The sequence below is a fragment of the Hyperolius riggenbachi genome, chromosome 4 (genome assembly GCF_040937935.1).
Source record: "Hyperolius riggenbachi isolate aHypRig1 chromosome 4, aHypRig1.pri, whole genome shotgun sequence".
Lineage (NCBI taxonomy): Eukaryota > Metazoa > Chordata > Amphibia > Anura > Hyperoliidae > Hyperolius > Hyperolius riggenbachi.
Genome location: NC_090649.1, coordinates 149,665,849 through 149,692,452, shown reverse-complemented (window position 1 = coordinate 149,692,452; position 26,604 = coordinate 149,665,849). Strand labels below are relative to the sequence as shown.

Below are 26,604 nucleotides of genomic sequence, written 5' to 3'. Positions count from 1 at the left end.
TATTACCGGGCGATGAGGAGTGAGATTTATGCTGTGGTGCTGTCCATCAGCACCACGGCCTCACTCCCCACACATGCGTACTTGCCCGCCGAACATCGCCGACATCTTCCGCCACAGCATCTGGGGGTCTCCTTTAATAAGGAGACCCCCAGAGCTCCCCGTCGGGTCGCCACACACTGTAGAAGCCCCCATGTAGCTGCACCGGCACCCCTGCATACATACCGCCGCAGATCACCCGGCGCCTCTCGCCGCAAAATCCGTAGTGTAATTACAGTGTATCTGACACTGTAATTACTGAAGGAGCCCGGGTAAAGCATCTTTGAATCTGCAGCCGGGCTCCCCATTGGTCTGCTGTCTGAGCCATTTTATTGGTTCTGACAGCGGACCAATGGGGAGCCCAGGCTGCAGATTCAAAGATGCTTTGCCCGGGCTCCTTCTATGCGCACAGTAATTACAGTGTCAGATACACTGTAATTACATGACGGATTTTGCGGCGAGAGGCGTCGGGTGATCTGCGGCGGTATGTATGCAGGGGTGCCGGTGCAGCTAAGTGGCGTCCTTATTAAAGGAGACCCCCAGATGCTGTGACGGCGATGTGCGTTAGGCCTCGTTCACATCACAAACGCGGATGGTCATGCGTGCGGAACGCATGCGAAACGCAACGCGTACGAACGCACGCCATCCGCGTTTGTGTGCGTTGCGTGGCTGATCCCATCACTGAAAAGTGAATGGGACAGCCATGCGTTTTAGCAAAAAATGCATGCAGCATGCGTTCCCGGACCGCACAGGTCCGGAACGCATTCAGTGTGAACATCAGACATTGCACTCTATGCAATGTCTGATGTCGTGCGTGTCGGCCACCTGCACGCCTTTCCAAAACGCGGCTGGAAACGCGTGCAGTGTGAACGGGGCCTAAGCCAGTTTAGACCTGCTTTTTGCAGGTCTAGGCTAATGCTCATGTCTGCCGGGAAGTATCGCTTCCTGGAGGCATGATAAGGGTATTTGGATAACGTGTTAAGAACTCGCTGGGCGATTGTATCGCCCAAGCGAGTTCTTTTCCACCTGGGGGGGTCTAAAGTTTTATAAGATTAGGCGATGCCCCCATCGCCCAAGTTAAGAACTCGCCAGTGCCAATAGAATATGGCCCTTGGTCTCTTAAACACATCGTATGGAATCATCAATATATATCACATAAGTATGATTTGTACTCCATGTTATATCTTACTGTTGTGGCCTGAGACAAATTATACAGTAATATATCCTGAATGTAGATATCTTCAATCACCTGCTCACATAAGTTAAAGGACATCTGAAGTAAGAGGGATGTGAAAGCTGCCATATTTATTTCTCTTCAAACAATACTATTTGTCTGGTATCCTGCTGATCTCTATGGCTGCAGTAGCATCTGAATCTGCCACCGGAACAAGCATGCAGCAAATCCAGTCAAACATCTGATCTGCATGCTTTTTCAAGGTCTATGGCTCAAAGTATTAGGGTAGGTTCCCATTTGTGGCAGACCACGAACAGCCAGCAGGAATGGACAATAAATTGTCCATTCCAATGGTTCATTGTGGTCCGTCTGGAGCCCGAGGCAGATGCATAGTCTATATGGGAAACAGTCTTTCAGGAAAATTGCGGAGGGCACAAAAGTGCGGCCCGCTTACTGCAATGGATCCAACCAATCCTTGCAGACTGGCATACGTAACTGGCTCCTCTTTATAAAATAGAATCTGTTCAATGTCAGCTTTGTGATGCCATAAAATGGGCAAAAAAGTCAGTTTTCCACAGTAGTGGGAACTGAGCCATAGAGGCAGAATATCATCCAGGCAGCCAGGAAATTTGCATTGTTTAATAGGAAAAAGATGTCAGCCTCCATGTCCCTCTCACTTCAGATGTCCTTTAAATTCCCAAATTCTCAGTGAGAATCTTGTATAAATGTTACTGCTAATGTTACTTTAGCATTGTTACTGTTAATGCAACTAATTTTGTCAACTAATGTTGTAATTTTAAGCTATAGCCATCAGTCATTTATTGCAAGTATACATCTATTTCAAGACTATGCAGTTGGTTACTGTAAAATCCACAAAGACATTCTGTTTTATGGTTCCTCTTTGTACAAACATTTTCATTACTGCCTGCTTTTATTTTTATATAGTGTGTTTGGCACCATGCCGTTTTAAAAGTAATTTATTTTAATATAATATTTTTATTTTAAATGAAGGTCTTGCAAGATTTCCTGGCCCTTCAGTGATTCTTGAGGAATTAAATTACAGAGTACAGAATGTTCCCACAATATACGTGGAGTGAGCTACAACAACCCAAAGTTCAAGAATACTTGAGATGGAAAACAATGTATCCAGAGCTTCCGGCACAATCATTAAACCTGCTAAAATCTGCACTTGTGTTGAAGAAAAAAAAAAGGTAATGCAAGAAGTAAAATGAGAACACATATGCTTAAGGGCTCGTTTCCACTATCGCGAATCTGCATGCGTCCAACGCATGCAGATTCGCACATGTAATGCAAGTGGGTGGGCCTGTTTCCACCGTAGCGTTGTTGAGGTGCGTTTTTTTCAGCGTTTAAAAAACGCACAAAAGAGCCAACGAATTCGCCTGCGAGTGGAATGCATGCGAATCGCCGCTAATGTATTTAATAGGGAATTCGCATGCGGCTATGGTATGCAAATTTTCATGCAAATTCGCATGCGAAATCGCATAGGTACCAAGGTAACTTCAAACAGGCAGTGACATGGTTAAATTTGCATATACCCTCACCTATGCAAATTCGCATGCGAATTTGCGGCAAAAAACGCGAAAAAATCGCATCCGCATGCTATTTCATCAGCGGTGGAATCCAGGCGATTCTGCACCGCAATAGTGGAAACGAGCCCTAAAGGACTACTACTGCGGACAAAAAGTAAGCAGTTCAAATCTGACGGAACTGACAGGTTTTGGACTTGTCCATCTCCTCATGGGGAATTATCAGGGTTTTCTTGGTTTTCAAAAGCATTTCCCTGAATGTCAGTTTAACTGCCAAAATCGTAAGATACTAGCCAGTCTTTCTACTTACTTGCATACTATTTTGGCAGTTAGATTTAGACAGTGGCGAACGTCCAGGCCGCGCATGTGTAGATCAGCCCGACTGACACGACTCTGTAATAGCCCTATTACCGGAACTATTACAGAGGAACAAAACCACCAGGGAGGACAGCGAGGGAGGCAACAGAGTTCATGGGGCTGGAGGAAGGCCTAGGTAAATATTGATTCTTTCATTTATTCCGTCTCGGGTACACTTTAAACAATGCAGTGTGCTCTGTTGTGTTTGGCTCTAGCTGGGCAAGAGAAATGACACTATGGGCCATATTCTATGGCTGAACTCGCCAGCACTAAGCACTGGCGAGTTCTTAACTTAGGCGATGGGGGCATCGCCTAATCTAATTAAACTTTAGGCCCCCCCAGGCGGAAAAGAACTCGCTTGGGCAATATAATCGCCCAGCGAGTTCTTACCACGGAATCCAATTACCCTTATCATGTCTCCGGGAAGCGATGCTTCCCGGCAGACATGAGTGTTAGCTTAGACCTGCAAAAAGAAGGTCTAAACTAGCTAACGCACGTCGTCACCGCAGCATCTGGGGGTCTCCTTTAATAAGGAGACCCCCAGAGCTCCCCGTCGGGTCGACGCAGTTTAGAAGCCCCCGTGCAGCTCTGCAAAGGCTCCCAGTCATACGTACCGCCGCCGATCACCCGCCGACTCTTGCCGCAAAATCCGTCACGTAATTACAGTGTATCTAACACTGTAATTACTGTCCGCATAGAAGGAGCCCGGGCAAAGCATCTTTGAATCTGCAGCCGGGCTCCCCATTGGTCTGCTGTCTGAACCAATAAAATGGCTCAGACAGCAGACCAATGGGGAGCCCGGCTGCAGATTCAAAGATGCTTTGCCCGGGCTCCTTCTATGCGGACAGTAATTACAGTGTTAGATACACTGTAATTACGTGACGGATTTTGCGGCGAGAGGCGGCGGGTGATCGGCGGCGGTACGTATGACGGGGAGCCTTTGCAGAGCTGAGCGGGGGCTTCTAAACTGTGCGGCGACCCGACGGGGAGCTCTGGGGGTCTCCTTAATAAAGGAGACCCCCAGATGCTGCGGCGGAAGATGTCGGCGATGTTCGGTGGGCGAGTGCGCATGTGTGGGGAGTGAGGCTGATGGACAGCACCACAGCGTAAACCTCACTCCCCATCGCTCGGTAAAAGGGAGCATCGCTCAGGCTTTCGCCTGAGTAATGCTCCCTAACGATCGGCCATCGCGCGAAGTATATGGGCAATAGGATTTGCCGGTAATCCTCGCGCGAAGGCAAGGTGATAAGTAGCTCGCATCTGCAAGCTACTTATCACCTTGAATAGGATATGGCCCTATGGCCTCAATTCACTACGCAGTTTAGACTAGTCTACTGATGGTTTTTAGTCTACTGATGGTTTGGTGTAAATCAGTTGCATCAAGAGGGAATTCGCTAATAATTACCGAATGTTTTAGACCTGTTTTTAGACCTGGTCTAATGCTGGGAATACACGGTTCGTTTTTGCCTTCGTTTAAACCTTCGTTTCGATTGTGCCTTTTGTCCTTTTCGATCCCGAAATAATCAGTCATACGGTTAATATCACCACCCACGGTTTAGTTTTTTTTTCCGATTCTGATGGCTTCGTTTTTCCAATGATCGAAGGCTGCAAAGAAACGAAACGAAAATCCCTTTTTACAGGGACGGACTAGCATAAACGAATATATAATCGATCTGAACAGCCATCAAGCCTACCAATGGCTCGATTAGATGGATAAAGAGAGATAATATCAAACATGTTCGATCACTAGTCGTTCGTTTTTGGGGTCTATTAATCGAAACTATAATGAGATTATGACTATTTTCACATACGTTTTCAACACTCGATTCGTTTACCGAACGAATCGAAGGTTTAAACGAAGGCAAAAACGAACCGTGTATTCCCAGCATAACGCTGGGCATACACAACTCGTTTTTGCCGCTCGATTCTCCCGTTCAATTGTTTTTGCTGCTCGATTCTGCAGTCAATTCTTTGTCTGTTTCTTAATCTTCCGCTAGTTTTTCTTATCTTTTTCCATTCACTGCTATCAGCCTCTATTCCCTTATGGCAGAGAACCTTCTTTCCATATTAATTGCCAACCTTGCCCTTCCACCCCCTTTATTTTCTCTAACACCCCCCTTGCACCACAACAAATAGAGTCTACACAGTATGTAGTAAGGAGAGGAGAGATGGGACTGCTGCATAAAAGCCCTTTACTGTGACCGGGTATACACAGGCTTGTTAGCCTCTCCTCTGAAGAAGCAAGCTTGGTACTTGTGAAACAGCTGTCAGGCAAATCCTTCCCCCTTTGTTGTACCACTGTGTATACCCAGTCACAATAAAGGGCTTTTATGCAGCAGTGCCCGTTTCTCCTCTCCTTACTACAGAACGTTAATGTTAACCGGAGCATGCTGCAGTCTACTGATGGTTTGGTGTAAATCAGTTGCATCAAGAGGGAATTCACTAATAATAACTAAATGTTTTAGACCTGGTCTAATGCTGGGCATACACGGCTTGTTTTTCCCGCTCGATTCTCCCATTCGATTGTTGCGCTGCTCGATTCTGCAGTCAATTCTCTTATCTTCCGCTCATTTTTCTTATCTTTTTCCATTCACTGCTATCAGGAATCAAGCGGCGAAACGATTGAGCGGGAGATCGGACATGTCAGAAATTATCTATCGAGCCATCTAAATGGCTCAAAAACAGCAGTGTATGCCCAGCATTAAACATTTGGTAATTAGGTCGGTAAAGCAAAGGAAATGATGAACAGATGCAATTCACAAACGAGTAGCTATGACTGACATCCTTCTCCTCTGATGAGCTCTCCTCTGCATACAATTAAACTCCTGCATAATTAATTCAAAAGGTTCCATCCTCACATCTATAATACTTCACAGAATTACTTTACCTACAGAAATCAGCTGGTCTAAGCTATGTCAGAAAAAGTGGGCGTGGTTACCTTTGTGAATTGCATCTTTTGATCATTTCCCCTGCTTTACGGACCTAATTACCAAATGTTTTAAACCAGGTCTAAAAACAGGTAAAACATTACACCAAGCCATCGGTAGACTAAAAACCATCAGTAGACTAGTCTAAACTGCTTAGTAAATTGAGGCTTATATGTGAGGTGAATGTAGTGTGTAAAATACAAGCACTACATTACTATTTAGGACAAAACATATGGGCAAGCACCATCCACATTACCATAAAATATGGGTAAATCAGTAAATGAGGAGTGTGCAGAAAGGAACAATAAACCTATAGCACTACAAGAACCAGAAGTTCCCTGAAAAACCGCACCACTCAACTCATGAGTACAAAATTATAAACATCTTTATTAAGTACAATAAACATAAAAACATTTAAGAACAAAATTATGGGGCACTCCAAGCATCAGGCATAATAAATAGATATGCGTCAATAATCATCCATAATGTCCTGCATTATGTCACTATACTAATGAATAACTCCTGTACTCGCACCAATAAGGGAGAAATCAAGCAATGATGTACCTCAGATACCATGATCCAGCACTATAGCTGGTAAAGTGCACAGTGCATGAGGTGAAAGAAGGACCAACGTGTCTTTGTAAACAATTAGGATGGGGAATAAAGCATGAGGCCATCCATGGAAACCATACCAGTGCGTGAAAAAAAGAGAGTGAAGTCAGTGAAGTGAAGGACAGACGAGAAAAGAACACAGGTGTTGGTGTTGTCGGAAGGCTGGGGCTTACCGGGGTACAATGTAGCAGGACCAGGAGGAGGAGTGTGCCCCCGTGAACGGCCGTCGCGATTCGCTGCCTGCAGTATGCAGCTTCGTCTGGGCATGAGGACCTAACTGTTGAGCCGGCGTATTTACGTGTTCCAGGACCTAAATGGGCGGGGATTGGAAACACCCTATTCATCCACTGATTGTGCACGGCCGCGCACAGCGAGGAGGCGGAAGCGGCGTCCATTGACGTCGCTCCACTTCCTCCAACTACCCTAAGGGAACCTGGGAACTGTAGTTTCTAATGGTGCTTGTAAATACAGCCGGATAATAAAACTATCGTACTTAAAGAGAATGAAGAAATGATGTGCATCAATATAATACAACATTAATTCACGCAAACTTACTATAGCAGAATCCACAATATGAAGTATGCAAATAACTCTTAATACAGCAAAGCATGGTAAATCGTCACATGTGTTGCCATCTAGTGCCACTAGATGTTAATGGTTATATTGTATAGTGTGATGGATTTCAAAATTGTATTACTGTACTAGGTAACTTTGGCTACTAGATGGCAACACATGTGACGATTTACCATGCTTTGCTGTATTAAGAGTTATTTGCATACTTCATATTGTGGATTCTGCTATAGTAAGTTTGCGTGAATTAATGTTGTATTATATTGATGCACATCATTTCTTCATTCTCTTTAAGTACGATAGTTTTATTATCCGGCTGTATTTACAAGCACCATTAGAAACTACAATTCCCAGGTTCCCTTAGGGTAGTTGGAGGAAGTGGAGCGACGTCAATGGACGCCGCTTCCGCCTCCTCGCTGTGTGCGGCCGCGCACAATCAGTGGATGAATAGGGTGTTTCCAATCCCCGCCCATTTAGGTCCTGGAACACGTAAATACGCCGGCTCAACAGTTAGGTCCTCATGCCCAGACGAAGCTGCATACTGCAGGCAGCGAATCGCGACGGCCGTTCACGGGGGCACACTCCTCCTCCTGGTCCTGCTACATTGTACCCCGGTAAGCCCCAGCCTTCCGACAACACCAGCACCTGTGTTCTTTTCTCGTCTGTCCTTCACTTCACTGACTTCACTCTCTTTTTTTCACGCACTGGTATGGTTTCCATGGATGGCCTCATGCTTTATTCCCCATCCTAATTGTTTACAAAGACACGTTGGTCCTTCTTTCACCTCATGCACTGTGCACTTTACCAGCTATAGTGCTGGATCATGGTATCTGAGGTACATCATTGCTTGATTTCTCCCTTATTGGTGCGAGTACAGGAGTTATTCATTAGTATAGTGACATAATGCAGGACATTATGGATGATTATTAACGCATATCTATTTATTATGCCTGATGCTTGGAGTGCCCCATAATTTTGTTCTTAAATGTTTTTATGTTTATTGTACTTAATAAAGATGTTTATAATTTTGTACTCATGAGTTGAGTGGTGCGGTTTTTCAGGGAACTTCTGGTTCTTGTAGTGCTATAAAATACAAGCACTGTCCTTCTCCCAAACCTGCAATGTGCATCTACTAAGTGCTAAAGCTCCCCAAAAAACGAACACTATAAAACCGATCACCCTCTGTGAGAAGGGAAATATATCTTTTTGCAGTGTAATATTTGTAGCAAAAGCTACAATTAATATCTTGTTTTGACCTTTGTTAAGCAGCCTTCATCAAAACTAGTTCAGGGATCCTGTAAGACAATAGCCTGTAGTACAGAGATAGAAAAGAGAACAGGAAGGGTGAATAAGAGTCATCCCAAAAAAACGCATAATGATTGGCTGGCTGCTGGGGCTATTGTTATGCCCCTGTGCACAAGCCCCGACTTACATGTGCGCAGTATGGATTTGCTTGTCTTTTTAAATAGTCGGGGACGCAAGTACTTACAAAGCCTTTCGAGGAGTCCCGACATTCTAGTCAGATAACTTTAACGGGGGGGCATGGCAAAAAAATGAGGGGACAGAGATAGGACTGGAAAGGCTCTATGGGATCTAGGGAAATCCCTATTCTTAGGCGAGTATCTCTAGTTGCTCGATCCAACAATCTTGGACATTTAGTCTATTTTTATCATCCTTTAGTGAGTTTGTAAAGGTATCAAGTCTCTGCTCTAGCTCGTGAACCCTGTCGCCCAAACCATGGATCTGCTTGTCAATGCTCGTGATGGCCGATTCCAGCTCCTTCCGCAACATCTTATGGATAGAGTTCAGAAAAGCGGAATGGTCCTGCTTTTGGCTTGAGAACCACAGGGATGCGTCGGGGAAGCACCCGGGGAAGGACTCACTTTTTTCTTAGACAATGCGGTGGCCATCTTGGAGGCCTGGTCCTGCTGGTTCCAGGAGAACAGCTCCGGTAAAGGGCCTCCCCTAAAGCATCTTTATAGTTTCCCTTTTTATTCTTCTTGCAGACAGTCATGTCTCAGATGCACTGATCATCTCAAGTCGCTAGACTATATGTCTTAAAATTACTGTTTTCACCCTAATCAGGCCCGCATCTGGTCACGCTGGCGCCGCGCATGTGCCCCAAACATTTTTTTCTCAGTTCAGATTTCCTTTTAGGCACTATCATTGCTTGTAGTACAACGTGTGTGTGTGTGTCGCGATCACTCAAACGGCTTGACCGATTTGAACGAAACTTGGTATACAGATCCCTTACAAGCTCGGATGATGTGTGTGTGTGTGTGTGTGTGTGTGTGTCTGTGTGTGTGTCTGTGTGTGTGTCTGTGTGTGTGTGTGGGGGGGGTAATTACTGTTTTCCCAAACAAACATTCCTATTGCATTCATCTCTGTATTTAATGGTTATAGGCTACAGCCAGTATTCAAGTTATATGTAAACATGTTAGAGGATCAGACTGACTAATGCCATTAGTGTACTTGAATGGGAACAGATAAAAGGCCTAGTTCTGTCTTTCATCTTTTTATGGCATGTTGTGATACATTTGCATTAATAAGCAATGCACAAAGTATTGTACATAGCCCATCTCCATTTAAAAAAAAGAAAAAAGAAAAAAATACCTGTGTGGTTTCTGGCAGGCTGAATCCAGTAGCTTCTTTCTCCCACAGTAGTGGAAGTTCCTTCATCAGTACAGAATATCATTATTATTAAGTATTTAAATAGCGCCGACATATTACGCCACGCTGTACAGAGTATTTTGTCTTATCACGTAACTGTCCCTCAGAAAGGCTCACAATCAAATCGCTACCATAGTCACGTCTATGCATGTATCATGTAGTGTATGTATCATAGTGTAGGGCCAATTTAGGGGGAGGCCCATTAACTTATATGTACGGTATGTTTTTGGGAGGTAACCAGAGTGAGGAAACCAGAGTTCCTGGAGGAAGGCCACGCAGACACGGGGAAAACATACAAACACCTTGCAGATGTTGCCCTGGCTGGGATAGATCACTTAACCCAGTCAATCTCCACTCACTGATCAGACAGATAACCTCTTTGTGGCCAGCACAGCAACTAGTTTGGCAGAGTCTCCCTGCTCAATATGTAGTTAAGCATTACCCCTTTCCCTATTAGTGTGTTCTGCCTGCAATAAGAAATCATTTTCTTTTACTGCAGTGATGGCCAAACAAGGCTAATCTGTGAGCAGTAATACTCAGGAGATGGGTATGGTCAGCTCTGTGTACACATAGAAATATGACATCTATGTCAATGTAAAAACAGAGCTTGGCAAAGTTGATTAAATACAAAGAAACAACATAAAATGCCTGACTGATGAAGTATATTCCTTTTTAAAGCCCATTTTTCACTAGAAGAAACCTTTTGAAATAAAACTGAATTGACAGATGTTTACCTCACCTCACCATTGTTAAGTCTGGATAGTCCAATGCTGCAGTGAATAGCTAATGATGATATAAACCCTTTTGTGTTCACAGGAACTCCCTTGAGACAAAACTGTAAACAAGGTGCTGATGAAAAAAGACTGATAAAACAGGGCAGTTTAACATCACTGTGCAGACAGAGAGTGAATGTACAGGATTTTACTACATTATTAACGGAACTACTGAAATTCGAAGCTGGCAGCAGCTATGCAGACAAAAGAAGAAAAAAAGACAGCAGCAAACCCCTATCGGACAGAAATGATAGTAGAAACATTGACCCTGATGCACTTAACTTTTCACAGACAATGAGGTTGTTTCACTAATGAACGTTAATCCTAAAGCTAATGTTAAGATAAAAAAAACCCAAAAAACCCATACTCGCCTATGGAGAGGGAGGACTGTGGGTCCAATAGAGCCTTCCTGTTCTGCTCACGGTCCCTGTGTTCCAGAGATGTCACACCAGCTTGAATCCCCTGCCACGGGAGGCTTTGGAAGTCTTCGGGAGCCTGAGTGCTAGCGAAGATGAGCGGCTCTATACTGTGCATATGTGAGCGCATGAGAGAGCGAGCTCACACATGCGCAGTATGGAGCCACCCGTCTTCGGAAGCACTCAGGCTCCCGGAGACTCCCGCAGTGGCAGAGAGCAGTTTTCAACCGGCTTACATGGTGACAGCACTGGAAGGAGGGGGCCAGGAAAGGAGCAGGACGGCTCTATAGGACCCAGTACCTTCCCTCTTCATAGGTGAGTATCTGCTTTTATTTTTTTTTCCTATCTTAAAGTGGATCTCCATCCAAAAATTAAAAACTCTTCAGCGCCGCTGTAAAGAAAAGTTGTATTTTCTTAGCGTTTTTTCTCCGAGGAGAGAGGGTAGGCTGGGCAGGCGCCAGAAGTGGAGCGATGCGGGGTCTTCGAGATAGCTTTGTGGGACGAGACTCCACAGGTAAATATAACTTTTCTTTGCAGCAGCGCTAAAGAGTTTTTAATTTTTGGATGGAGATCCTCTTTAACATTCACTCTAACATGTGGAGATAGCACATGTTAAGATTACCGGCATTTACACAATTTACGTAGCAACTTACGCAAACTGCGTAATGGGCTATATACTGTATATGCACCACATACATGTTACTTAAGTTCTTTCGTGAATCAACTCCAATGGACTTAAAGTTTAGTACACAACTTGCATATGTTGCTGGTATAATGTGTGTTATTAGTGTTATCACTGTAGAGCACATCTGTTACTTAAAGAGGACCTCCAACCTAAAAGTAAAAATCTTGCAGCGCTGCGGTAATCAAAATATATATTTACCTCCGGAGTCTTGTGCGTCAAAGCCGTCCGGAAGTCCCCGCATCACTACACTTCTCCGCTTGGCCCTGCCTCCTCTCTCTCCTCTGAGAAAAAAACGCCCGGCAATTTAATGCAGTAAACAGCTTGGCGTTTTTTCTCGGAGAAGAGAGGGGAGGTGGGGCCAAGTGGGGGAAGTGGAGTGATGCGGAGACTTCGGGGCGGCTTTGTGGAACGAATCTCTGGATGTAAATGTAACTTTTCATTACCACAACACTGCAAGATTTTTCCTTTTAGGATAGAGGTCCTCTTTAAGATTCTGGTACTGTTAAGCAGAGTCATACTTGAGGAGATTGCATCAGATATGAAGGCCAATATTAATCAATGGGAAGGTTCATACTTAGTGCAGTTCCCGCATGTGGGTTATAAACTTTCTGCATGTATCAATATATTGCATGCCGTAAGCAATTCCTAAGGCCTACATTTAGCTGCATTTAAAAAGAAGAAACCTCCGTGGAAAACCAGTCATTTTCCATGAACCAAGTGTGAACCCTTCCTTAAAGGGAACCTAAACTGAGAGGGATATGGATGTTTCCTTTTAAAAAATACATTTTGCCTGGCAGTCCTGCTGCAGTAGTGGCTGAATTACAGACCTGAAACAAGCATGCAGCTAAAACAGCCTGACATGCATGCTTGTTGAGGGGCTGTGGCTAAAAGTATTAGAGGCACAGGATCAGCAGGAGCGTCAGGCAACTGGTATTATTTGAAAAGGAAAAAGCCATATCTTTCTCAGTTTAGGTTCCCTTTAAGTTTCTTGGAATTATGCATTAAGTTATGGTGTGATTCAAAACGGCCCATCTATGTCATTACTGGCGCAATCAATTACTTTTCCAAGTCACATCAGGTGTGTTCAAAATGTATTACCAGCAGCTTCATTAGCAATATATTAGGGAAAGGGGCAAAGCAAGGTCACTTAACTAAAACGGACATAAGGTGTAAATTCGACAAACCTTGGAAATGGGTACATAATGTACAAGAAACATTCAACGAATAAAAACGTTATACGTAAATCCCCGACATACCCAATACATATTGTAAGGTTCAAAAGTATCGATGTGTGGGACCTTAGAGTGAAAGGACAAATTAGACAGCCAAAAAATTATTCAGAACATTAAAGCTTGATGTTTATTTGCATCCTAAAAATAGACACAAATGTGTCTCAGCAAATTAAGAATAAAGTAACAAGTGTCCTTTACATATGATTTATACATATATATTAGCTCATGGAGTATCAGAACACAATGCAAAACTGTACAAGAACACCATCAGCCCCCGAATACTTCAGGAGAATCTTGCTTCACTTGAAGTCCACCCTACCCTACGACTGAGGATCACAGACTTCATCACAAACATATCCCAGGTAGTTAAGCTAGGAACTATCCTCCCACAGCCAAGGACCATAAACACAGGGGCCCCTCAAGGCTGCGTCCTGTCACCATTCCTATTCTACCTATATACAAACAACTGCAGATCCACGGCAAATGCTCTCAAAGTAATCAAATTCGCTGACACCACAATAGTCGGCCTTGTCATAAAAAAATGAGTAGCAGGCATACCACCACCAGGTTGATAGTACAGTGATGTGAAAAACTATTTGCCCCCTTCCTGATTTCTTATTCTTTTGCATGTTTGTCACACTTAAATGTTTCTGCTCATCAAAAAACGTTAACTATTAGTCAAAGATAACATAATTGAACACAAAATGCAGTTTTAAATGACGGTTTTTATTATTCAGTGAGAAAAAAAACTCAAAATCTACATGGCCCTGTGTGAAAAAGTGATTGCCACCCTTGTTAAAAAATAACTTAACTGTGGTTTATCACACCGGAGTTCAATTTCTGTAGTCATCCCCAGGCCTGATTACTGCCACACCTGTTTCAATCAAGAAATCACTTAAAGTGAACCTCCGGACTAAAAATCGACTCAGCAGCACTGAAAAGGCCTAGTGTTTCTTTAACAGTTTCACAGCATCAGAACTTTGTTTCTCTTATCCAAGCCTCATTTTTAGCTGCACAGAAGAAAACTGCCCGGGCATTTTTCCCCTGATGCTGTGCAAAGCATGATGGGATTGCTGATGTTGTTGCTCTCGTTCTGGTGTTTTGGTGCAAATTTTTTTTTTTACATTTTGAATTTGATATTTGAAGCCTAGCGTGTGCAGCTGGGAGGGGTTATCAGGACACAGGACAGTTGGAACTGTGTCTCCTGCTCCTTGTCACCTCCTTTCAACCAAAAAGATGGCTGCCCCCATGACAAAGATGGCAGCCCCCATGAATCACAAACATTTGCCTGTTCTTTTAAAGAGGAGCTGTTAGGTATAAGGTCTCAGAGAAAATAAACACATATATCAGTAGCTAAAGATTGGCTGTACTTACATTACATATGCATTTCACTGTCCACGTTTGGATTTCACAGAATTTGTATATAGTATATGCAGAGATAGATGCTCCTGACAGCTCATGGCAGGCTCCATGTTTTTCTGTCAAATGTGTCGTCATGTCCTGCCTGCTTCCTGATCACAGAAAAGCTTGTACTTGAACAACACAGTGTGCAGTGAATATTAATGAGCCATGTGGCTGGACTGATTACAAGCTGCTGTAACGTCTCATTAGCAGCCGAGGGGAGGGCCCCAGAATGCTTTGCAGTATAGTATGCGGCTTGCGTCCTCTTGGGTTTTAACAGCCTTTCTGATAAGCACACATCAAAGGTAACTGAGATTTTTATCTTCACTAATGGCTTTTGGGCTTCCTTCTAAACTGTTTAACACAGGAGAATAGAGGTTTAAATTAGCTTCTGCAGCCTGACAGTTACTCTTTAAAACAGGGTGGGTAAAAAATTATATTACCTATCTATTCTAATTAACATAACTAATGTAACTTAATGACAGTATGTTTGTTTAGGCTGAAGTTCCCCTTTAAATAGGAGCGATCTGACACAGAAGTAGACCAAAAGCACCTCAAAAGCTAGACATCATGCCAAGATCCAAAGAAATTCAGGAACAAATGAGAACAAAAGTAATTGATATCTATCAGTCTGGTAAAGGTTATAAAGCCATTTCTAAAGCTTTGGGACTCCAGTGAACCACAGTGAGAGCCATTATCCACAAATGGCAAAAACATGGAACAGTGATGAACCTTCCCAGGAGTGGACGGCCGGAATTACCACAAGAGCGCAGAGAAAACTCATCCGAGAGGCCACAAAAGACCCCAGGACAACATCTAAAGAACTGCAGGCCTCACTTGCCTCAATTAAGGTCAGTGTTCACGACTCCACCATAAGAAAGAGACTGGGCAAAAACGGCCTGCATGGCAGATATCCAAGGCGCAAACAAGTTTTAAGCAAAAAGAACATTAAGGCTTGTCTCAAATTTGCTAAAAAACATCTCAATGATTGCCAAGACTTTTGGGAAAATACCTTGTGGGCCGACGAGACAAAAGTTGAACTTTTTGGAAGGTGCGTGTCCCGTTACATCTGGCGTAGAAGTAACACAGCATTTCAGCAAAAGAACATCATACCAACAGTAAAATATGGTGGTGGTAGTGTGATGGTCAGGGGTTGTTTTGCTGCTTCAGGACCTGGAAGGCTTGCTGTGATAGATGGAACCATGAATTCTACTGTCTACCAAAAAATCCTGAAGGAGAATGTCCGGCCATCTGTTCGTCAACTCAAGCTGAAGCAATCTTGGGTGCTGCAGCAGGGCAATGACCCAAAACACACCAGCAAATCCACCTCTGAATGGCTGAAGAAAAACAAAATGAAGACTTTGGAGTGGCCTAGTCAAAGTCCTGACCTGAATCCTATTGAGATGTTGTGGCATGACCTTAAAAAGGTGGTTCATGCTAGAAAACCCTCAAATAAAGCTGAATTACAACAATTCTGCAAAGATGAGTGGGCCAAAATTCCTCCAGAGCGCTGTAAAAGACTTGTTGCAAGTTATCGCAAAGGCTTGATTGCAATTATTTCTGCTAAGGGTGGCCCAACCAGTTATTAGGTTCAGGGGGCAATTTCTTTTTCACACAGGGCCATGTAGGTTTTGAGTTTTTTTTCTCACTAAATAATAAAAACCATCATTTAAAACTGCATGTTGTGTTCAATTATGTTATCTTTGACTAATAGTTAACGGTTTTTGATGAGCAGAAACATTTAAGTGTGACAAACATGCAAAAGAATAGGAAATCAGGAAGGGGGCAAATAGTTTTTCACATCACTGTATTTGCCACTGGTTTAGGAATATGGGCTGGTCCTCAACACCGCAAAAACTGTTCAGATGATCGTGGGCTAGAAAACATTCCCCCACCTCCAATCTGTATTGATGGCAATGAAGTTGCAAGAGTTCCCTGTACCCGCCTCCTGGGTACAACTATTTTTAAAGACCTGACTCAGAAGGCCAACACAGCCACCACCCAGAGGAAAGCCCAGCAGAGGCTATTCTTCCCAGCCAACTGAAGAAGTTCGGCATGGACCAGAAACTTCTGGCGAGCTTCTACTCTGCCACAATTGAATATTTTCTCTGCTCTTCCATTCTGGTCTGGTATGCTGGCTCCTCCGCCAGCAACAGATGGAAACTACAAAGGGTTGTCAGATCAGTGGAGAGTATCATCGGGAAGCCACTTCCCCTCTCTGGACCTCCTCTACAACTATAGACTCTGCTCCAGAGCAGAGAGGATTGCCAATGATCCCACACACCCAGGTTTCCGCATCTTCAGTCGGCTCCCCTCAGGCCGGAGGTTTTTAGTCTATATCCACAAGGACCTCAGGGCACAGGAACAGTTTTTTCCCCACAGCTGTCAACTGTCTGAATTCTATGAACTCTCTTCACTCGCCCACCCTTTGAACATCTCCTTCTAAAAAGCTGTAACCATTAAAACATGTTTTTTGCACTGCCGCATACTGTACATAACGGGACAATTTTCATGTTGTCTCTGTGTTAATTTGCTGTATTTGTGAACTATGCTATCCCACCATCATATATGCAAAATTATGTCTCTGTTTTCTCTGTGCCTCCTCTCCTATATTTAAGCCCTGTACATGCCAAATCCAGTGCCGGGCATGACCCAGTCGTGCTAGGTGAAAAATTATTCTGATTCTGAAATGACTCAACATGCCAATTAATGTGCTAATTTAGGCATAACTGTTCTCATAGGTGCTTCATGTTTTTTGAAACATGAGAGAAGATGAAGTTAGCAAAAATCTTAATATATGAGATAAAAAGGCATTAACAACATTAAGGAACTGTAAAAAGTCACCCATTACTACAGCTCTGATTTGCTGTAATCAACTCCGGCTTAAACAAATGATCATGATCAGAAAATCAAAGTCTTAAAATCTATCACCTGATCAAACTGTTAATCTGCTTTTTCATGAGTTCTGGTACACAAGTAGCACTAACTCTAAGGTCTGGTTCCCACGGCAGCTTGTTTTGCAGATGTCAAAAACACTTCTCTCTTACCAAGCGAAAAAGTGTATGGCATAATTTTCCTGTCACTCCCATTCATCTCAGTGTGTTATAAGGTGGTCCCGGTGTTTAACAACGGGGACACATGCTGGCAGTCATTTGTGAACCAAGCCCTATTATGTTTCAGTGCATCATTCTGCATTGGAAGAGGGAGAATCTGGAGATGGGGAAATAGGGGGAAAATACTTTTGAGAAAGCATGGAAATATTTTAAGGGCCATACTTCTTAGAAGGATGTAGGGTAGCTTGGGCACGAGAAACAGATACTTGTTGGGGAATATGGAAAAAGCAATACTTTGGTGCCTTGATGACATGGGATAACTTGTTGGGGGACATAGGACTAGTTTTGAATACACAGGACTATACTTATACGGGGATGAAACAATAGTTACTGGGGAAGAGGGGGCATGGCTATTCTTGTGTTGACCCATACTTCTATATTTAAGTCTACACCTTATTTGAACGTAATAGGGTCAAAAGTCCAGAGTCAACATTTTATACTGATTTGCCTTGCCTTATTTTGAGTATATATGGAGCTGGCCATTTGGGTGGCATGTTGTACATTTAATTTCCAGCTGATAGAACATGTGCAGTAATAATGCAAACAATGTATGAACGCCCTTTTAAGTGGCTGTAGGACTGGTGAACTATTTTTGTCACATCTTATGGATTCTCGTGTTTCTCTAGGGAGATCAGCACTAAGCACTTTATCTTCCATTACTTGAAATATTATTTGTGTTCTTTTGATTAATACGTAAAAACACTTTATAGTGAGAGCGTTTCAGAGCACAAATCAATTCCACAGGAATGACAAAGGATAAATTATACCCAGCGGTTTCCTTACCTTAATAGATGTTCGCTTAGGAATTTAGTAGATGAAACTTTAATCTCAGAAAAAAAAGGATTTTGAAGAGGAAGTACATTTCGCAGTATAGTTTAAAATTGCTAATGTTAGTCTGGTGCAGTGCCACATGCTAGCACTCTGTAGGATTGAAACATACTATGCTAAGATTTGCCACATAATAATTGAATTCAGTGTGTTTCAGTTTTATAATGGGTACATAATAGCTGTGTGCCTTTGTGATATTGCCAGACCTTTTAGTGTTCTGCAAAATTAGGTATATATAAATGAAGGTCAAAACAAACTTGTGGGATGTAAAACAATTTATTGTGCAGCAGTGCTACATTCCAACAGATAACATGGGAATTCATGACATACTGTACATTTCCATTTGAAGATCTTCACAAACCCTTTATTTCCTATGCAAACACGACCTTCCTGTTTATAGGAGCTTAGTCATGCTCATATTGGCAAACCACATAGATGTGGGTTGACATTTCTGCAACTAACTGACAGACCTGGAAATTGCTACGTTTTTGATGTAAATAAGGGGACATGATAAACACGGTCTCTGTGAACACAGAGACCGATCAAATACATGCATAAAAAGTGAGTACCAATGTAAGTCATGGCCTCTTATGGTACCTGCAATAATACACAACTATCATTTTGCACATTTTTCTTTGCCCACCAGACCACTTAAAGAGAAGCTCCAACCTAGAATTTAACTTTATCCCAATCAGTAGGTGATACCCCATTTTACATGAGAAATATAATGCTTTTCACAAACAGACCATCAGGGGGCGCTGTATGACTGATTTTGTGCTGAAACCCCTCCCACAAGAAGCTCTGAGTACCGCGGTACTTTTGGCAGTTTGTTACAATGTAACAATGTTCACAGACAGGAATTAGCTGTTTACAGCTGTCTCTAACAGCCAAAACAGCTAGCAGCAGCTACATAACCTGCCCACAGTAAAAATTTCACCATGTAATACATGTCAGAATGTAAATCGGGGAGAAGAAAGATTTTACAATGAGCAAACACTGACTAAATCATTTATACATAATTATGGTAAAAAATGAAGCACTTTTTTTTACTACATTATTTTCACTGGAGTTCCTCTTTAAATTCGATTCTAATCAAAATATGCATTGCCAGTTTAAATTGGAATTATAGTCTTCTTTTCTGCAGTACATTTATTACACTAATAAATACTAAGAAGAGAATTGACTGCAGCCTTAATGAATTGCATTGTGCTCAGATCGCCATGCAGTAAGGAGATTTTCCTTTGATGCAGAAGAAGCATCTGATCTAGAGCAACAGATTGCATTTTTTTCTCATGTACAGCTCTCTTTGAGCTGGATATGACATAACAATACAGTATGGTTGCCAAAGAACCAATCACCTACAAAGATGTGCAAGGGGGTGCATGTTGCTTCAGAGCTGCAAGTTTTGGAGTACCGTATATACTCGCATACAAGCCGAATTTTTGACCCCCAAAAAGTGGGTCAAAAGTTGGGGGGTCGGCTTGTATGCGAGTCTGGTGCTGGTGATGGTGGTCCGAGCCCCCCGCACTATCAACTAAAGCCACCACCCCGCACGGCCACCGCTACTGCTGCAATTACCTTGCCCGGCGCCGCTTCTTGTATTCCCCCCCAGTCCGGCTCGGTAATTCGGCTATACTGGGGAACTAGCTATACTGGGGCACTATACTAGCTATACTGGGGCACTATACTAGCTATACTGGGGCACTATACTAGCTATACTGGGGCACTATACTAGCTATACTGGGCACTATACTAGCTATACTGGGCACTATACTAGCTATACTGGGGCACTATACTAGCTATACTGGGCACTATACTAGCTATACTGGGCACTATACTAGCTATACTGGGCACTATACTAGCGATACTGGGCACTATACTAGCGATACTGGGCACTATACTAGCGATACTGGGACACACTAGGGGAATAAAGCGGCCAGCATTTCCTACCCCCGGCTTATATGGGGGTCAATCATTTTTTACAGTTTTTTTAAGTAAAAGTGGGGGGGTCGGCTTATATGCGGGTCGGCTTATATGCGGGTATATACAGGTATTTATGATGCTTTCATTGTTGTCCTCACTTAGTCCATCTCCTGTTTGCCATATCAGGGCTTCCCAACCCTGTCCTCAAGGACCACCAACAATACTTGTTTTGCAAAAAAAAAACATTCACAAGTGGGATAATTAGTGTCTCAGCAGAGTTGATTAGCTCTGTGGATTTCCACAAAATATGCACTGTTGGTGGTACTTGAGGACAGGGTTGGGAAGCCCTGTGCTAGGCCATTTGCGGCTAATACAGAACCATTTCACAGTTCAGATTGTTATATATACAGTATGTTTACTTGACAAACAATTCTCAATGATCTGAAATGAACTGGTTCTATTGCAATACAACTGTGAACTGGAGTTTTGTTATCCATTATTGTAAGACAGACTACAGTGGTTGATTTCTGTTCTTTACGAGAATCACTCAATAAAATCGCCAGTCGCTGATTAATATGCTGAAGGAGAATCGCTCAATAAAACTGTCAGTCGCTGATTAATATGGTCAAAGTGATCTTTATTCTGAGGTCAGCTTAAAACTATAATTTTGCTGAGAGCTGTAATCTCTTTGTTTACTACTAGTTACTATACATCACTTAGTTTAGTATAATTGTGTACACTTTACAATTGTATTATAGGTAGAAGGTCTGATCTTCAGATTAACAAGGCAGAAAAGTAAACATACCCCAAAGGCCAAATATTGGTATATATGTTTACAGACCTGATCTGGAGCCATGTGAGCATCGGTGTAGTACCTCCTCCAAACACCCACACTGTCAGGAAGACGACCAGCAATGTGGTAGTAAACATCATCTGCTTAGGCTGAGAATCTGTGTCTCGGATTGCCAAGGCAAAGGCTATTGCACCTCGTAAACCTGTTCATGAGAAAAATGAAAACTGCAGTTACAAGTAAGCATTTTGCATTGAAAAGTAATTTATTCATACAGAAATGGGAGGACTGCCATGTCTGGCTTATTTTTTCAAAGGTCCAGTTCTCAGGCTTTCATCCTTGCTCTGTTTATCTTTAAAGATGCAAGCTCTGGGACTGTTTTCTAATTTCCCATTCCAGTGATAGACTGACTTGAAAGAAGCACGTGCCTAGCAAACGTTTTGATATTTTCATATTGCGCGCTTATTAAATGTCAGTGACTACATTGTGATGTCAACTGAGCTTTAGTCACCATTGGCTTTGTTTGCAACTCTTTCATAGACTTAAGCTGGTGAAAAACTAGTGAAAATCCTTCAGAGTTGTCATAGATTGGTTGCTCAACTCCCTCATAGATTTTGTGTTTGTGTGATCTTTTACTAGACCTGTTTTTCACAGATTTACAAGTGCCTTAAACCGTCCATTCATCAATCACTGATTAACCATTCAGTGACTTTTTCTTGTACTCATCCCCTGACTTGCACTGCTCAATTGGTTCTTTGAGTTGCTTGCAATCCACTGTAATATATATATTAAAAAATCTATAGGCCATATGTCATAATCACTGCACAACACATTTTGGGGTTAGTTCAGAAATCTCATCAATTATCTTCACTAACTTATTTTTGACCTTATTTATATAAAGTGAATATCCAGCATCACTCAAAATAAGTTGATTAACTTAACATCAGTATTCATTTTCTTTCCCTATATTCATTATTTTTTTGTTTGCTGTGTGCTTACAAAGCTTATTATAGAGGTGAATAGAGGATAAGCTGAGATAACTCGCGAGATATGTTTTCCCTTTGTGACCTAATGCCATTACATATTACAGTTCCAATCTGCAGCTGCTATACCTTTTTAACCTCTTGCCTACCGCATCACGCCGATGGCTCGGGAGACTGTTATACGGCGTGATCGTACAGCTCTGCGATCGGCAGCAGCGCTGTACTGGGGACAGCCGTGTGACACGGCTGTCCCCCTGGGGGACAAGAGAGCGATCGGCTCTCATAGGCAGAAGCCTATGACAGCCGATTGCCGTAATTGGCTGGCTGCAAGGAGGGAGTGAGGGAGGGAAGGGAATGAAAGAAACAGGGTTTTTTTTCAAAAAGCACCAACAACAATATTTATTTAAAAAAAATAAACATGGGGGGAGCGATCAGACCCCACCAACAGAGAGCTCTGTTGGTGGGGAGAAAAGGGGGGGGGGGGGAATCACTTGTGTGCGCTGTTGTGCGGCCCTGCAGCTTGGCCTTAAAGCTGCAGTGGCCAATTTCACTAAAAATGGCCTGGTCACTAGGGGGGTTTAGCCCTGCAGTCCTCAAGAGGTTAAAAAAAATAAAATAAAATACATAAAAAAATACATTTTATTACTGAACTTGCTAGAAAATGTAGCAACAGTACACAGCTTGATGTGTTTGGCTCCTTAAACAGTCACTTGCTGGTAGTAGACAGCCTACTTTTCCAGATTTATAGCTTTGCCATACTTTGTTTCTTAGTGATTGATTTAGCTGTACTCCAAGAGATATATTCGGTGGCTTGGAAAATCTCTACTAGCACTTTTCAATCAGCTTTAATACCAAATAAGAAATGGCAGATTCCTTATTTTCTCCATAACAGGTTCCTTTTTTAACTTCTTTGGAGACAACACCTTACTTGCCAAGCTGTCCAGATTTCTTAACAAAGGTGAGTCTTAACCCTTTAGGTTTAAGTGTTTATTGGCCCAGGACCAGACTTTATTGGCCTGTAGTATAATTGTGCTTTGGGATTAGAATCTAGGAAAAGACCTCTTAAAGAAGTGGAAATCCCTTTTCACATTGTAACCGAGTATAGTGACATTATCTGAACTAGGGAGATATTTGTTGGAGATGGAATGCAATGTAATATTTGGGATATGAAGGTACTGCCAGACCACTAAGGTTAGAAGGGTTTTGTAGAAGGTAAAACTTCTGGCTCTGGACTTGTTACAAATTATATTAAGGATTAGAGTACGGATGTGGCAAAAAATTGTTGTAGAGTTGTAGCTTGGTGAGTGGTGAATCATGTAAAGGATTTTATTTAATAAAGCCATCTACTCACCACAGATAGTAGCAGTAAAGATTAGATGTTAAAAACTTCTTGTTGGAAATGGGATAAGGTGGCGAACATGGTCTAGTAGATAGCCTCTTCCTGATAATTCCTCCTTCACAACTAGAAGGAGAAAGTACCAGGAGCGGAAGGAGGAAGTATCGGGAGGATGTAGAGGGCCGTGGAGTACTGGTGCCAGAGGCTTTGACAAAGGTGAGTTAGCCCCCACAGCCACACCATGCATCAACTGGCACTCAGTTGCCGTTTCACCCCAGGTGAAACTAAGTTCTGCTTTTGCTCGCTGCACACATGCTTACATTTTGAATATCTAAATAATTAAAGAAGTACACTTATTGCAGTGAATACTTTAAAGAGTAATTCGGGTTAATGGGTTTATCAAGACATAAGCATGTCTTAAGCAAAAATGTTACACCTATATAATTAAAGGAGTGTACTTGTTGCATGAATATTTTAAAGGGTAATTAGGGTCCATGGGTTTATCAAGACATAAGCAAGTTAAACCCTTAAAGGATACCCGAAGTGACATGTGACATGATGAGATAGACATGGGTATGTACACTGCCAAGCACACTAATAACTATGCTGTGTTCCTTTTTTTCTTTATCTGCCTGAAAGAGTTAAATATCAGGTATGTAAGTGGCTGACTCAGTCTTGACTCAGACAGGAAGTGACTACAATGTGACCCTCACTGATAAGAAATTCCAACTATAAAACTATTTCCTAGCAGAAAATGGCTTCTGAGAGCAGGAAAGAGATAAAAAGAGTCAATAGTTCATAAATTTTAGCTCTGGCATACTTCAATGGATGTGTCATTGAGCAAAACCAATAAAACAGTTAAAACAACAAAAGTAGATTTAAACATAAAATAAAACTGTGTGTGTGTCATTTTTAAGTGAAGGAAGATAGATACAATAATTTATTTCATTACTTTATTTTCACTTCAGGTGTCCTTTAAGCACTACATATAATAAACTGTGTTTACAGGATAATGGTCTTCTAGATAGGATCTAGACACTTTCTAATTGTGACTAAGGATTAGTGGCCAAAAGTGAAATTCAGATCGTTAGTTGGCGTGAGCTGCTGCAGTAGGGGCTACCTCACCTGACGCCCATGCTCCTCTAAATCTTCCTGATACTTCCTCCTTCACAGCCAGGAGGAAGTATCAGGAGCGAAAGGAGGAAGTATCAGGAGGGTGTAGATGGGCATGGAGCACTGGTGCCAGAGGCAGAGACAAAGGTGAGTTAACTCCCACTGCCACAGCCCACATCAACTAACCCTCGGTTTTCATTTCGCCTTGAATGAAACTGAATTTCGCTTTTGCTTGCTCGGCACAGGATTAAAATTTGTAACACCTAAATAGTTTAAGGAAGGTACTTATTGCAGTAAATATTTTCAAGGTCATTAGGGTCAGTGGGGTGATCAGTGAAGCACTACACAATAAACTGGGTTTAAATGAGAAATGCATTCCCACAAACCAGCATAGAAATGCTTTACTCCACCCTGAAAGCGCAGGATTGGGTTGTGCCCAAAGTCAAGGGGAGAGTGAAAGAGAAAATGTTAGTGCTCTACTCTGCTTCTCCCAACCCGGTCATCACTGCCCCTTGTGCCACCCCCTCCCCCTCCCCCTCCTTTATGACTGCTCCTCCTTGCCCCATTCTTCATTAATGCTCCTATGTGCCATTCTTCCCATGTAATTAGTGTGGAACCACCCAGCATGCAGGTCAGACCAAAAAAACACCTAGGTACATTAGACCTTTAAGTTCTGCTGAAATCGGTTTCAGAATGTGATAGCGCTCACTAGAAAGGTTGCCCTTTAATGGAGGTTAGGGAATAAAGGTACTCTATAATGATATTCTGATGCAACCTTATCGCAGCTATGATAACTCACCACACCTTGATTAGCAGGGAGTGGTTTCCAGTACAGCATGTGCTTCTATTTACTATTGGACAACTTCAGCCTGTTATTTAAAAAAAAATAATCTATAGAATATAAACACCCTGCTCATAAATGTCACAGTGCTAATGAGCAGGTTGTAATTACAGCATATAGCCATTACTGCAGTAGAGGTTTAGCAAAGTTTGGCCATACACACGATGCCAGGCCTGCTTCTCACTCCTTTCTGGCCTCCAGATAATGATCTCCATCTCCCTGTCTCCCAGGATACTCATACAGGCATCCCTGGCACTGCATACAGCAAAATATCAGCTCAAATATTGGTAGAAAACAGCATTCCGATTTTGTTGGGAGCTGGGGGGTTAACCCGAAAAAAAGCAAACATCTTCCTCTCAATTGCAAATCATTAATAAACATAGAATATATAATACATCTCAGTAAAGCATAACTCATTTTGCCTTGAGGATTGTATAAAAATGCTAGAATTTAATGATCAGAGTGCAATCAATGCTAACCTCCACTTGATTAGCACTGACTATGTAAATCGGGCTGGAATATTTAAAACATATAAAAGCTTCCATGTTTCTCAAATTGGTAATAATAACCTGAAACAAATAGAAAATGCAGTATGTTAATATCCCTCTGCTGACTCCGGCATCTAAAATACACAATACAGCGTCCAAGGGAAGTCTGGGTCTCAAAAAGGTAATCTTGCTGTGTGAGCCGTGTAGCTCTGTCACTGTTTGCTAATTACCTTATATACTTGTGTATAAGCCTAATTTTCAGCACAAAGAATGTGCTGAGAAGTTACCCCCTTGGCTTATATGCCAGTCAGTGGAGAAGAACAGATGGTGGAGGAGGTTTTGTTACTGGCAGAGGAGCGTAAGGATAGTGCACTAGTGATCCTGCTCTTGCAAACTGGCTCCCTGCTGTGTCTGTTCCCCCCCCCCCATCCCCTGCACCATGGTGTGCAGAGTGCACTGCTTAAGAGTACCTGTGTCCCCTGGCTTCTGGAGTGTGCCAGCAACATGTCAGTGGTGCAACTATAAGGGATTCTTCCTGTGTGGCAATCGCTGTCTCATATCTATGATGTCATTTAGTGGCATCTTGAGACAGCTCTATCATTCTCAAAGCACATCTGGCTATGGGGAGGGGGGCTGACTTGTACTGAAGGCACATCTGTGTACTGTGGAGGGGGCTATATTGGGGGAGGGGGAGGCCATATACGCAAGTCAATCACGGTTTCCTAGTTTCTGATGGAAAAGTGGGCATCTCGGCTTATATGCGGGTCGGCTTATATGCAAATGTATACG

At 42.6% G+C, this 26,604-nt stretch overlaps 1 protein-coding gene and 1 long non-coding RNA gene across 2 annotated transcripts in view; one reads left to right on the top strand and one right to left on the bottom strand.

The window, feature by feature from the left end:
- Positions 1-26,604, bottom strand: part of SLC9A9 (solute carrier family 9 member A9) — a 954,803-nt gene that overhangs the window by 353,123 nt on the left and 575,076 nt on the right. Inside the window, exon 12 of the mRNA XM_068280765.1 lies at positions 21,106-21,259. Coding sequence (XP_068136866.1) covers positions 21,106-21,259 — 154 coding nt within the window. The remainder of the gene's footprint in view (positions 1-21,105; positions 21,260-26,604) is intronic.
- The window catches only part of LOC137571534 (uncharacterized), a 32,760-nt gene continuing 27,370 nt past the window's right edge, over positions 21,215-26,604 (top strand). The window contains exon 1 of the long non-coding RNA XR_011031371.1: positions 21,215-21,293. This is a non-coding gene — a long non-coding RNA (uncharacterized lncRNA). The remainder of the gene's footprint in view (positions 21,294-26,604) is intronic.